The sequence below is a fragment of the Cibotium barometz genome, chromosome 24 (genome assembly GCF_041138505.1).
Source record: "Cibotium barometz isolate CiBa-2024 chromosome 24, ASM4113850v1, whole genome shotgun sequence".
NCBI lineage: Eukaryota > Viridiplantae > Streptophyta > Polypodiopsida > Cyatheales > Cibotiaceae > Cibotium > Cibotium barometz.
In genome coordinates this window covers 39,179,552-39,194,001 of record NC_141069.1, presented here as the reverse complement: position 1 = coordinate 39,194,001, position 14,450 = coordinate 39,179,552, and the positions used below count along the sequence as shown (strand labels likewise).

The following is a 14,450-nucleotide window of genomic DNA, read 5'->3' as shown; positions in this document are numbered from 1 at the left end:
ATATATATATATATATATATATATATATCCATATATATATATATATGGATATATATATATATATATATATATATCCATATATATATATATATGGATATATATATATATATATCCATATATATATATATGGATATATATATCCACATACATACATACATACATACATACATACATATATATATATATATATATATATATATATATATATATATATATATATATATAAACACAAAAGCAAAAGCTCAAGTAGCTTTTGGGGAAACCTATATAAACCCCTTAAGTGGGCTTCTTGCCACACATCTCTCAAGTTTTCAAGCTCTGAAGCTCTCAACTTTCCTCGCACTTTTATTGTGCAAAGACTGAATTTTCTCTCCACTTGCCCTCTTCACGATGTCAACCCAAGAATCGGAGTTGGAGCCCCTTGTCGAACGCGAAGGCTTGCCGGCTACAGAAGATACCGATGCCGATCTTTTTGACGATTATGTGTTAAAATCTGATTTCCAAGAGTTCAAAGTAGCTCTCGAAGCTTCTTCTTCGGAACGTCAGGCACAAATCGCCGCCCAGATGCAAGCCTTGCAAAATTCCATCTCTCTATTGACTACTACCCTCTCTACTCTTTCGGGTATGGATACCTTGGTCTCTGCTTTAGGCCCCAATATTACTCTGGAACCGTTTGGGGGCGAGCAAAAGCAGCGTACCAAGGAGATCGTGGACACTTGGCTACATAAGTGGCAGGTCCATTTTCAGTTTCATCCATATGATGATGGAAAAAAGATCCAGTTAGCAGCAGGTTTCCTCTCAGGCAAAGCTTTGCTTTGGTGGAAGGAACTCAACCCTAAGCCAACAACTTGGGCACAATTCGAAGACGTCTTCAAAAAGGAATTCCTCAAGAAAGAGGATGATTATGATGTTGTTGCCCGGTTTATAGCTTTGACCATGACCTCGCAGCACCTCACTTATGAGGTCTACCTCTAGAAGTTTAGGGACTTGCAAATGAAAGCTACAAAGATGGATCCCACTACTCTTTTGGGGTTTTTCGTAGCTGGTTTACCAGACTCATACCGTTTACAGGTTAAAAATAACAAATGCAAAACATTGGACGAAGCCATTCATTCAGCTCGTATCTATCATGATACAATGGTCTCTTCCAAGACTAAACCCGTTATTACCGAGAAGGGAAACAAGCATAAAAGAAAGTTCTCCGCACCTATGGCTAACACGACTGAAGGAAAGTCTTCGGACAAACCTTCGAAGAATTCAAGTTCGACGCCAGCGAAGAAGAAACGACTCCTTAAGGCTTTAAAGCTCAAGAAGGAAGCACGTTGTTTTATCTGCGAAGAAAAAGGACACATGCGTAATGAGTGTCCAAAGCAAAAGGGTGCAAAGACCAATGCAGGACCCAAGCCAAAGGCAGCTAACCAGTTGTCTTTGACAGATACGTCAGTTACTGTACTTTCTCGCCCTAGTACATGTTCTGATTGTCTGTTCAACTCTAAAGTTTTTGGCTTGCATGATCTTCTCCGACTTTATGGAGAAGTGAATGGCCATAGAATTCACATTCTTCTAGACCCCAGCAGCTCACACAACTTTGTTAACTACAAACTTGTGCAGAAATTGAGTCTTGATACGACACCCAGCGATCATACCTATGAGGTATGCATACCTGCGGGAAGGCAAGTATGGAATCGAAAGGTGGAGATGCTTCCAATCCACATTCAGGACTACAAAGATACTCTGGAATGCTATGTTATGCACCTTGAAAATATAGAGTTGTTATTAGGGATTGAGTGGTTTAAGACTCTTCAAGTCCAGATAGATTGGTCTAGTCATATTTTTTCTTTTCAGCATAGGAACACCCAGTATAGTATTTTAGGTGATTGTATACATCCCTCTCAGGGACCTCTTGTAAATACAGTTGATTTTGGAAATATAATGGATTCTTCTTTGTATACCGCTTTTCATTGTGTATTGATTCCACTTTCTTCATTTCTCATACCTTTCATGGATGTCAATGAATTAAGTGTGTTTGAAAGCAAAGCATTACAGAATATACTTGATTCGTTTCAAGATGTATTTCCTAAGGAACTGCCATCGGGTTTACCACCTGAATGGGCCATAGATCATCGTATTGACTTGATCCCTGGTGCTCATCCCGTCAATATTCCACCTTACAGGATGAGCCAAGCTCAGGAAGATTTTATTTTTTTTTGAAAAACGATCCTTCTATTAGTTAATGAGAAAACGCCATAAGGCTACAAAGCTCACCTCACAAGGAGGGATAATAAACACAGTGAACACCGGAGCTCCACCCCCGTGGCTGGCTGCTCTCTGGGGGGGGCTACCTAGTAGTACATGCGGGAGGTGAGAAGAGCCAAACTGGAGGCCTGTAGTGCCAAGTGACATCCTCGCCCCTCGCGATGAGGAAAGGGCCAGGCTGCCAAGTGCGGAGGAACGCCTTGCGGCGACCTCTCATGCGATCCGAGTCGCCCTGAAGTTTCCCCCAGTGTCCTCAAGGTGTGAATGATGTCCACCCAGAGGGCCTGTATGACCTCTGCCGGTGGAGTCGCCTGGCGGTCTATGGCCTCCCTGCATCGGGCTCTCCATATGTGCCAAGCCGTCAAGCTGCTGATCATCTCCCATCTGTGTCCGTCCCCCTCCTGGGAGACTGCCGAAGAGAAGTCTGGCGTCGGAAGGGGCGGCGTGGAGGAGAATCAGTAGCACCGCCTCAACTGAGGTGTGGACCGGATCCGCCCGCCAATCTCCTATACCAAACAAGCTCATGCGGGCTAAGTGTAATCGGGTCTGCAATAGGTCCGTGAGCCCCAGGTCACTGAAGTGGTGAGAAAACTCCAGTATCTGATCACGCAAAACTTCCTCTACAGAGTTGCAATCCCATGCTGTGTCTGGGGCAACACTGAGAGGAAAGGAGAAGGCCACCATGCTGCTCACCACTGAAGGAGAACGAGAGGGATGGCACACCACACAAACTCGCAAGGGCGCGACTAGTGTCTCAAACGGGCCAGCATCCAGCTGGAGACACCTGAAAAAACCATAATCCACCTGGGAGCCCCATCACTCGCGGGGGCCCCCCAGGGGAGGCTGGAGAGAACTCTGTGGGCGGGCGAAGCTATGATCACCATCTCCACCGGCCCGGAGTGGCGGTGGAACAGCCGCTGAACTGAACTCTGGCCTACCCAGCTGCGCTGCCCCGGGGCAGTGGGTGGTCTGGAGGAGTATCCTGGAGAGGCTGAGGGAGGGATGGTGGCTCGCGGAGAGGAGGGGGGAGAGCGAGGAGAGGATGGAGAGGCATCTGCCAGAGGAGAGGTGTCAGGGGGGGCCGCCGGGGGAGGCGGGAGGGGGGGGGGCTGGGGGGGGAGAGGGGAGAGGGGAGGGAGGGAGGAGTGCTCTCCGAGTGAAGGGAAGAGGGGATCCTCAGAAATCTGCTCCATGGAGGGGGCGGGGCCCCCCGCGGGGGGGGGCGGGAGCGGGGTCTCCACGTAGGGGGCTCCACCGGCGGCCTCAACGGGCACTGAGACTGAATCCTCGTCCATCGGGGTGGGACCTGCTGGCCACCTATCCCTGACTGGAGCATAAGTGCGGGTAGACGCCTGTCCGCGTCTGCGACGGTCCCTGCGGGCCGGGCGTTTCCACCGGCGAACCTCCTGCCATCCGCCAGCCTCCTGGGACTGTGCGGCATCCTCCGCCGGGGCCTGCTCGTCAGATGATGGCGCCTGCTGAGACGAGCCAGGGATGTCCGATCTCTGAGGTGGATGGCCACCCCTCGGGCCTCCTGAAGGGGGTCCAGAGGCGGCAGAGCATGAAGGATGAAACCCCTTGCGGGGACAAGCGCGTGCGAGGTGGCCCATCTCCCGACAGATGTAGCACTGGCCAGGGAGGCCCGAATACTCCACGCGCTGTATCAGATGTCCTCCAGAAAGACAAGGGAGGAGGATCGTCTTCGAGAGGGACTCCGGTGACGGAACCACAACACGAATGGCCGGGAGTCCTGCTACCCGAGCTATCACTGAGGCCGCTGTCTGAGGCGTCTCCACCACCTGCCCGAACGCCTTGCCAATGGATGACAAGAGGGGCAAGTACTCCCTGCGGAGTCCAGGAAAGCAGATAGTGATGGGGAAACCTGTCGCGCCTGCTAGCGAGTCAGAAGCGGGGTCGAAACCGTGAGTCCATCACGCCAGGAACGCCCGGGATGAGCGGAGGGCAATGGGGCTCCGAGCCAACACCGTCTGAGCTGCCTGGGGGGACTCGAAATCCACCTGGTAGTAGCCACGTCCCAAAAAATCGACGCTGACGATCTTGGCAGGCACGCCAACGAGGTTGCCTTGCAGAAGGTCGCGAAGCTCTCTCCGCATCGGACGGCTACCCACTATCTTGCAGACCAAGGAGGAGGCCTCAAGAGCGGATACTGTGGAAACAAACAACTGCTGATCTGCAGCTGTGAACTCCAGACGGAGACCGGAATCGGCAGGGGTAGTCGGAGCGGCTTCCATGGAGTCCTCTAGAGGGAAAAGGCCAGAGACCAGGGTCACCAACGGGAGGGACACAGCCCTACGAGGAAACGGAGAGGCAGAAGGTGAGAGGATAGCGGGGGCGGAGCGGGGGGAGGGGGGAGCTGAAGCGGGAGGGGGGAGCCAGCGGTGGGAGGAAGGGCGAGACGGAGGGGGAGGCGAGGGAGAAGGCGGGGGGAAGAGCCGCGAAGCGGAGGAGAAGGCAGGGGGGGAGAAATGGCGGGGGAGAGATGGCGGGGGAGGAAGCGAGGAAGGAGGCGGGGGAGGAGAAGGCGGGGGGGAGATGGTGGGGGAGGAAGCGAGGAAGGAGGCGGGGGAGAGATGCGGAGGAGAGGCGGGGGACAGAGGGGGGGGGAGGGGGGGCGCGCGACGGCGAGGGGCAGCGGGGGGAGGGTAGACGGGAGGGGGGGGATGGGGCGTAGCTCGCAGGAGCAGATCGCGCAGCGTGAGAAGCATTAATTTTCCTCAGGAAGATGAGTTGGCTAAACAACTCGAAGATTATTTGAGGATGGGCCAGATCCGTCCAAGTAAATCACCTTGGGGTGCACCTGTGTTGCTTAGGAGAAAGAAGGACAACACCTGGAGAATGTGTGTAGATTACAAGAGATTGAACAATTAAGAACCGTTATCCTCTCCCTACATCAGATGACCTGATTGACCGGTTAGCAGGAGCGAAATATTTCACGAAGATAGATTTACGTACTGGCTATCACCAGATACGTATTCATGAAAGGCATGTTGAAACAACCGCCTTTCGGACTAGGTATGGCCATTACGAGTTTCTCGTATTGCCTTTTGGGTTAACCAATGCTCCAGCCACTTTCCAGCAAATGATGAACGATCTTTTTCATGAACATTTGGGAAAATTTGTGGTGGTGTTCTTGGATGATATTTTGATATATAGTCGTACTCTTGAGGATCATGTTATATTAAGACAGAATCGACTATATGCTAAGTTAAGTAAATGTGAGTTTTTTATGAGAGACATCATTTACTTGGGACACAAGATCACTAGAGATGGATTGAGCATTGACTATGACCGAGTTCAGAAGGTTCTGGACTGGCCTATACCGTGAACAGTGAAACAACTTCGTTCTTTTCTTGGTTTTGTTGTTTTTCTTCGGAAATCTGTGCGGGAGTACTCTCAGCTCACACTACCGATGACTGATTTATTGAAAGGTCGTGGACGTAAGTCAAATCAACCTATCACTTGGAATAACGATTTGGATATGGCCTTCAGACTTTTGAAAGATAAAGTCAAGGAAGCACCTATCTTAGCATTACCCTATCCTAGTCGGCCTTATGTTCTTGAAACTGATGCCAGTGACTCTGCCACCGGGACTGCTCTATTTCAAGATGGTAGACCGGTTGCTTTTGAAAGTAAAAAGCTAGACGACACTCAATCTCGTTGGCCAATCCTTGAGAAGGAGCTTTATGCTGTGATTCATGCTCTCAAGGTTTGGAGACATTATTTATATGGCTCCAAGTTTGTGGTATTGACTGATCATCAGTCAAGCAAGTATGTGTGTGATGCGGATGATTTGAGAGGAAGGAAAGCTCGTTGGACTGAGTTAATGCAAGATTTTGATTTTGAGATTCGTTATCGAAAAGGGTCCATGAATAGTGTTGCAGATGCGCTTAGTCGAATTAGAGAGGTGAATACTTTGTCGTTCACCGAGATTTCTACCGACTTATTTCAGTCATTGAGAGGGCTTTGCAAGACTAATAGTTATTTTGGTCCATTTTGGCAGAAGATCCAGGACGGGAGCTCATTGATTGACCAAGACTCAACGACTGAGCAGTCTACCATTCAGGCTGCAGGAGGCCAGTGGTGGATGATTCGGAATGGTTTACTATTCCGTAATGACAAAATTTGTGTACCACAGATCCCGAACATTAGGTCCAAGATTCTTAAGGAGTGTCACGACGCCCCTTCTACTGGACACCCTGGGGTACACAGGACGCTATCGTTAGTGAAACACACTTTTTATTGGCCAAAGATGAAAGGATATGTAGAAGATTATGTTCTCAAGTGTCAAATTTGTCAGGCAAATAAAGCTGAACGCTTTAGACAGGCTGGGTTGTTGCATCCTTTGCAAATCCCAGGTAATAAATGGGAAAGTATTTCCATGGATTTTATTACCAGATTGCCAAGAACACATCAAGGCCACGATTCTATTTGGGTTGTGGTAGATCGCTTGACAAAAATGGCTAGATTTTTACCGACCCGGAAGACTATTACAGCTACACAATTAGCACGGCAATTTATCGAGCAATTGTTTAGACTATACGGGTTACCGCAGGACATAGTCAGTGATAGGGAGTCTAAGTTTACGAGTGATTTTTGGAAACTTGTTTTTGAGAAGTTGGAAACAACTTTGAATTTGAGTTCCTCAGATCATCCTCAATCTCATGGTCAGACTGAAAGAGTGAATCAGATTTTGGAGGATATGCTTCGAGCATATGTATCCAAAAGACAGAGTTCATGGGAGGATTATCTTCCTATGTTAGAATTTGCATATAACAGTACTAAGCATACGAGTACAGGTTTTAGTCCTTTCATGCTTATGTATGGTTTTCAACCTAGATCACCTGTTACAGTAGGATTCTCAGGACTTCAGCATGATGCAGCACGTAATTTTTTGCAAGATATACAAGAAATGTTACAAGTTGCGAAAGAATCTATTAGAAGTGCTCAAGACCGAGACAGATTTTATTCTAATAGAGCCATCGTTCACCCAGAGACTTCTTTGAAGTAACGATGGTGTATTTACGAGTTCCGAAAGATTGCGAGACTTTACGGACAGGTCGATCTCCGAAATTATCCCCTAGATACTGTGGACCATTTCGTATTACACGAAGGATCAGTTCACTTGCATATGAATTGGATTTGCCTTCTCATGTGAAAGTTCATCCTGTATTTCATGTTAGTAGACTTAAGGAAGTAAGTACTCGGTGGAACAGATCAGTTAGTTACTCCTCAAGAAATCATAGATGTCGAGGACATGACATTTGTTCCGCACGAACCTGAAAAGATTCTTGGATTTCGTGAAAGAAGATTGCGTATAAGCAAGCGGAGCGACGGCCGCAATCTCAGAGCTACACAACTTGGCGGAAATGGACTGAGCAGCACTGACGGAAAAGCCAAGTAATTGGGTGGCGGTGGTGCGCTTTGCACTAGTGCCGCCGGGCAATAGTGGTGTGCTATCCAGTAGCACCACCCAAAATGGCGGCAACATTGGGCGACAGCGGCGACAGATAGCTCTATGCGGGCGAAAGGTGGCGGGGACGAACTCTAAACTGGTGGCGACAGGCTCTATGATGATGGTGACTGAGCTGATAGTAGCTTGAGGCAACAGCTCTAATTACCAAATCTTGGTCCTGGCGCAATGAGAGTTGGTCCTAGTTGCGAATGAGCAAGAGCAGGACTAACTGGGGGGAGAGAGAGAGAGAGAGAGAGAGAGAGAGAGACTATAATGAGGACCAACAAGATAAAAGCACATTAATGATGAGGATTAACAAGATGATTTAAGAGGGAATTAAGGGGATCACACAAGTGAGTCGTGGAAAGCATACTTGTATTACGAAAAAGTGGTTGGACAGGCAAAAAGTGTTGGATCAGCCACAAGTTGCTCATTTACAGATTTCTTTGCACGTCTGTGGCAACACGAAGAGGATGGAATGTGAGCCTTCGCATTGGATGCAAAGTGGTCTCTCAGTGTTCAAGATCTTGGGTGTACTGTGGATGAGCTTTGCTTGGATCTTTTCCCTTTATCAAAGGAAACTTTATATGGACACCGTGCAGCTCAGGGCAATTACAATGCAAGTAGAGGAGAATGTGACACACCTCACCTATTATACAAGTCAGCCAGCCTTGGGCAGTTGGACAACACAAGTGCCACATGATGGCAGTGATGACATGGCAACGATGACGTGCTAGTGACACACAGCAAGTCGAGCATAGTAAGCCGACCAGCACTATCAGTGCACGAGAAATGCTGATGGTTTTGACAAAAAATCACCATGCACGTATATATATGATACACATATACTGATCGGCCACCTTATATCTCCGTCAGCCTGTTATTACAACCCAAGACCAGCATGTCCAATGAGTGTTTGCCACATGGCACATGCGCCAATCCCGAGGCTCCCCATAGCCCTATGCATTCCTCGCCGCCTTTGCAGCTGCCTGTGCACATCTTGCCCATCTCTGCCAGACACATGTACATGCTACCACGTAAGCTCTAAGGTAAGACGTAAGGTGTCTCGTGACCTACTGTATACTCTTGGCTGCATGTCAGATACACAGAAATGCTTTGTGAAGTCCAACACTGAGACAAGCAGATGATTATGATGATTTTACTACACACAACTACTGTTGTGGTCGGCCTGTATCTGTTCACGACCTGCCATGTCAGCATGCCAACTGCCACCTGCCAGTGCCACGTGGTATTGGGGCCTGCCTGCCTACCTGTCATGTGCATATTACCCACCACCCTGGTTGCTGTCTGCGTGTACCTATAGGTGATATAGTGTCCACAATCACCATACAACGTTCTCTGCCAATTCATGCAGCTGCAACCTAGGCTGCTAATTTCTTCTAGTGATCTATTGTTGCACATCCAGCACAACAAATCACCAAGGAGATTTAAAGTGTAAGATTTATAACATAATAACGATCGCACAATTGTCTTCTTCTAATCTGTAACGAGTTATCAAAGGCGAAAAAAACACCTATTGAACCTCTATCTACCAATGCATTCACTATATCTGAATCTCATTTTGAAAAGGTTTAGACCAGTAGACCTTTAATCCTTTCTAAAACCTCTTCTTGGGAAGCTTGGCTATATCAAGGAGGGAGAAACAGAGAATGAAAGGAGCAAAAAAAGGAAATGCAATCAACCAACTCAAAGAGCAGCAGCGGACCACCAAGAGGCGAAGGGAAGCAGATACAATAAGCAAGGCTGAGGCAAACAGCAGTAGGTTGCAGAAAGCAGTTGGAAGGGGCAGGCATCCAGCAGCTAATGAAAGGAGACTTTAGGATAAATAGAGTTGTTCTAGCTCTCAACGGCATGAGAGTTTGCCATTGACTCTAGAGGTACAGACCACAACACATCTTTTCTGTTAGACTAAGTTGAAATAGGGTTTGGTGACAGCTACCAGAAGAAGTTGAAATCATGCATGTATTTGCAATACAAAGGTTTGAAGGACATACATCTTGGTAATCATTTGCCAATGCTTCCTCTTCCTTTCTCTTCTCTTCAATTTGCAGGTTAATTGCAGCAAGAGACTTTTCATCAACGTCGCTAACAGAATCTGTCAGCTTGGCTTCTTGGTATATGATTGCATTCTCGCACATATTATTTGCCGCTTCTGCAGTAAAAACAGATTTTTAAGATGTTTGTATTAGCAGATAATAAGATAAGTTTCTACTTTACCAGCCTAACTTCTCATACCTTTGTCGGATACAAGTTTGGCTGACTTCTGTTCAAATAAATGCTGTAAGTTGCTCTCAGAGTAATATTGTCGCATATTCCTGATTTTTTTTCCAATAAATTCCTGATCTTGGCAGATTCTCTCTCTCTCTCTCTCTCTCTCTCTCTCTCTCTCTCTCTCTCTCTCTCTCTCCGCCCAGATCCGTGAGATCTTCCGGGGACACAAGGAGCCCACGGGTAGGAAAAAAAGGACAATTGGAAGGCAGCACAAGCATATCAGACGAGCAAAAAAGCAGACACGGAAAGGGTTCATTTGAAGATCAAAAAGCCTTGCCTAAATCACTTTGGCAAAGTTTCTTTCAAGTTTGCAGAAAGGACCACTCAGAAGATCAGAGACAAGTTCAAGTTAGTTACTGGAACATACATTCAGTTTTGAAGCCAAAACAGGTTGATGGAGTCATTGGTTCCCGAGCAGTAGATAAAATCCTATTTTCTTGAGTTAATACACTATTCGTCAGGCAATCTTGATTGATGAGAATCACTTCACACAAGACTCACTGCTATTTCTGAGAGCTTACCTGGAGGTCATGCAGCTAAGGCCAGCTGCAACTCTAGTGGGAAATATTGTGACACATATGACTGCCGGCACCTTATGGAAGGCAAGCAAGCAGCCTCTGCCTACGGCAGGCTTCCCACCAATGGAAGCACCCTTCCCTCCTCGTCTCTAAATCACACGGTGCATTTAAGAGGGGGTTCAAGTGGGATCGACGGCTGAGGGGGCCCGATTTTGGGCGGGGCCGATCCGGGCCGTCGGATCCCTGAAAGTAAACTAGGGCCGAAAAAAAACTCGGCCTATGAAGTAAACTAGGGATCCTAGTTTACTTCACAGGCCGAGTTTTTTTTTGTAAAAAAACTCGGCCTGTACAAAAAAAAACTTGGCCTGTGAAGTAAACTAGGGCCGAAAAAAAACTCGGCCTATGAAGTAAACTAGGGATCCTAGTTTACTTCAGAGGCCAAGTTTTTTTTTGTAAAAAAACTCGGGTGACAGGCCGAGTTTTTTTACAAAAAAAAAACTCGGCCTGTGAAGTAAACTAGGATCCTTCACCTCCCCTAGTTTATAAAAGATCTAGGGCCACCCCGCAGTAAAGTCGGGGGCTTGCCAAATTACCTAGTTTACTCCAGTTCCCGAGTTTGGACTTATAATTTTTTTGCCTAAGTCTCAAATTGCAAAAGAAAGGATTTGAACCCCCGACGTGCCGCTAGGGAGGCCATAGTCTTACCATTAGGCTATAATTTCTGCTAGCTGGTGTGTTCGGCCCTTATTAATATATGTGCGGGGTAGCCCTAGTTTACTTTCGGACCCTAGTTTACTATCGGGCCGCCCTAGTTTACTTTCAGGGATCCGACGGCCCGGATCGGCCCCGCCCAAAATCGGGCCCCCTCAGTCGTCGATCCCACTTGAACTCCCTCTTAAATGCACCGTGCCTTTTAGACACGAGGCCCCTCTACGGCTGCATGTAGGCCAGTTTTGGACAGCTACCATACCCAGGCAGGTGCCCACTCTTGGGAACATGGGATGACCGCCCGGATAATGTATATTCATGCCAAAACAAAGGAGGGGTAACCATTTTTTAGCTTTGGTTCAATCGAGAGCAAACCAACCACACCATCCAGCTCCCCAATCCCCCCACAATTGAGCATGCAGTATTTAGAAGCCTCAGAGTTCTCCAACACTCTATTGCAGACAACTTGGGTAGAAGAATGTGCCAGCAATTGACTATCTTCTGCAGAGGTCTAAGCTCTGTCGTAATTCCACCCAAACACATAGATGTAAGATCACCAATATTATGATGAAGTTTACCAAATCTTTTAAAAAAAAGAGTTTTAAATCTTAATTTTTCTACCAACCACTTTTTCAAGCTTACATTTGACCATGGAATTTGAATGGCCTATAAGTTTTATGACAAAGGTGGAAAATGTCCTAAAAGGAAAGTGAACAAAGCTTAAGCATTCTTTCACTTTCCTTTCCGGTTCTTCCAAGAACTATAACCTTTATGCTACTCTTGAGCATCTTAGGCGGGAGATCACCAGTTTGGTGCTTGCAGAGAGTTTTGTGCATGCATGGAGAGAGTTTTGTGCATGCAGGGGAAGATGCTCGAAAAAGAAGTGTAAAAGTTGGCACGATTCATCTTGGATCTTATCTTGTTACATTTAAAACTATAGTTAATCTATGAAGACTGACTTCCTTTAGGAGTTAAGACTTCTCCTAGATCTTTTTTTTTTCAAATAAAGGCTACTTATATTAAGAGATTAGAAAGAGAGAGGTTACAACATATAGAGAGCTCTAATGAGTACAATGTCCTTGAACATGACATTCTCTTCTTATCAACCACAGTTCCTGAAATGCATGCCACAGCTGCTCCACAAGCTTGCCTTTGACTTTATTGAGAAGTTTCTCTAGCTGTGTATCCAGCTCTTTCCGCTTTTTGTGAGTGTGTCTTTCACAAAACATAGAGTGCTTTAATGAGCAACACATCCTTGGAGATGACATGCTCTCTCATCTTTAACAAATCCTGAATTTGCTGTAACACCTAGTCCACTTGCTTTTCTTCAGCTTTCTTATGCTGACGAAGAAACTTGGTGTCCAGGTCTTTCATCCGTCTTCGTATGAATCTTTCACCTACATGTTTCAAGTTCTCTTTCAACCTGAAACTGTTAGTAGGCATACTGTTAAAAATGGCATCAAGTCTATGTAACCACAAGCACCATAACAGTTAAGTTCTCAAGACAGCCCATAGTTCCAAGGTGGATGTAGGAGTTTCCCAAGGTTTTGCTAATATATCCTCTATCCAATCTAGCTTTCCTGGTCAATTCCCCATGGGCATAATTCTGCCACGTGTAGTCTCTAATATTCCCTACGTCACATAACCCAAAGTGATCATCAGTAGTGCGCTGCCAGGCTAGGAGCTCAGCCCCTTTTATGACTTGACCCAGACCTCTTAACCTGTCATTTTTGGATTCCACCATATTGAAGTCTCCCATTAGAATGATAGGATCAGGAACACTTCTCAAGGTACCCCAGGTTCTGATTCTGATTGCCTGAGCACCTCCAGCATAAATACCAATGAAGGAGAAGGTTGTCATTTCAAATGCAAAGCCCACTGATCATACGTATCAATCCTCACGTCCTTCAGCTCATTTTGATGGTCCACATGCATGCCCACAACCACTCCTCCAAAGCCCTGACAGTGGGCTGTGTAGATCCAGATGTGCTCTTCAGAGATGTTGAGCAACCTTTTTTCAAGCTCATCCCCGCTAACTTTGACTTCAGTGAGAGCAATGAAGTCAAATCTACCTTGTTTCCTTAGCCATTGTTTCACTGGTTGGACTTTTGAAAGGTCAGTCAGCCCCTTAACATTCAAAGTGGTGCATCTCATTTGACCTTTTTCTGAGAGTTAACCTTTTTAGGTTCCACTGTGGAGGCAGCTTGAGGTGTGGTGGATCCAACCTGAGCATGCATTCTTTTCAATTCCTTGACTATCTCCATTTCTTTGGGAATACCATTTTCTGTATCAGACAGAGACTGCTCAGCCCTATCTTCCTCATCTCCCAAAATGAGCCAGCCATCATTGCGTGGGGAGGGAGCACCTGGTCATGGTCCATTTGATTAGTTTCGACCAGAATACTAGATCTATCCAGCGGCGTGGACTGAATGATCTCTTGGGAGTCAATCGAATCATCAGGGTCCGAGATGCTGTCTAGCAAGGCGAAGGAGTTAGCAAACGTCCTCTAGTTTCCCGCCCTATTATGTCTAAAGGTCTTCCTCCTGTTGGGTACTATAAACTGAGGAGGCACAGTCAGATTCTTATTCACTCCAGTAGGCTGCGCTTGGTTGCTGGCTATTGGAAGATTAGGGGCACTAATGGTAGTCAAATTGGGGTATTTGGAAGGACACTCTCTGATAACATGCCCTTGCTTTCCACAGTGGAAGCATGCATTGGGTAGGTGTTTGTACAGAATGCTTTGCTGGATGTTATAATAACCGCAATTGATTTCAATCTCGTTAATAAGGGGCCTATCTAGATCCACTTCCACAAGGACCTGAGGGTGCCAAGCCGGGTTGTAGTCATTCTTGGGTCTCATGCCTAGAACTTTCCCTATGGGGGAACAATTTTTTTGAGCCAAGGGTACAAGTAAAAGGGCAGGTTGGGAAGTTCAACCCACACAGGACAGGCTGAAGGCTTTGGACCCTGAGGGTTAAAGTTTTTGGACCAACTGAAGAAGTTCCTGTACATCCATTGCCCTGATCCTAGGACCTTTAGAGCCATATTTGAGTCTTTGAACAGAAAGAGGTAATACCCATTTGGGAGGGCTTGGATGATCTCCACCTCAATACCAATGGAGAGCCAGTTGTCTTTGACCCAACCCCTAAGGAAATCTACTGGTGGTCTTGGCCCGAACAGTAAACCAACTAAACATCGGGCTG

At 46.7% G+C, this 14,450-nt stretch overlaps 1 protein-coding gene across 2 annotated transcripts in view; it reads right to left on the bottom strand.

The window, feature by feature from the left end:
* Positions 1-14,450, bottom strand: part of LOC147625274 (spindle assembly checkpoint component) — a 57,887-nt gene that overhangs the window by 39,643 nt on the left and 3,794 nt on the right. For both annotated transcript variants that reach the window (XM_086818969.1, XM_086818970.1), the window contains exons 6-7: positions 9,986-10,065; positions 9,745-9,902 (exon numbers count right to left, since the gene is read on the bottom strand). In XM_086818969.1, the coding sequence (XP_086675095.1) occupies positions 9,745-9,902; positions 9,986-10,065 (238 nt within the window). The remainder of the gene's footprint in view (positions 1-9,744; positions 9,903-9,985; positions 10,066-14,450) is intronic.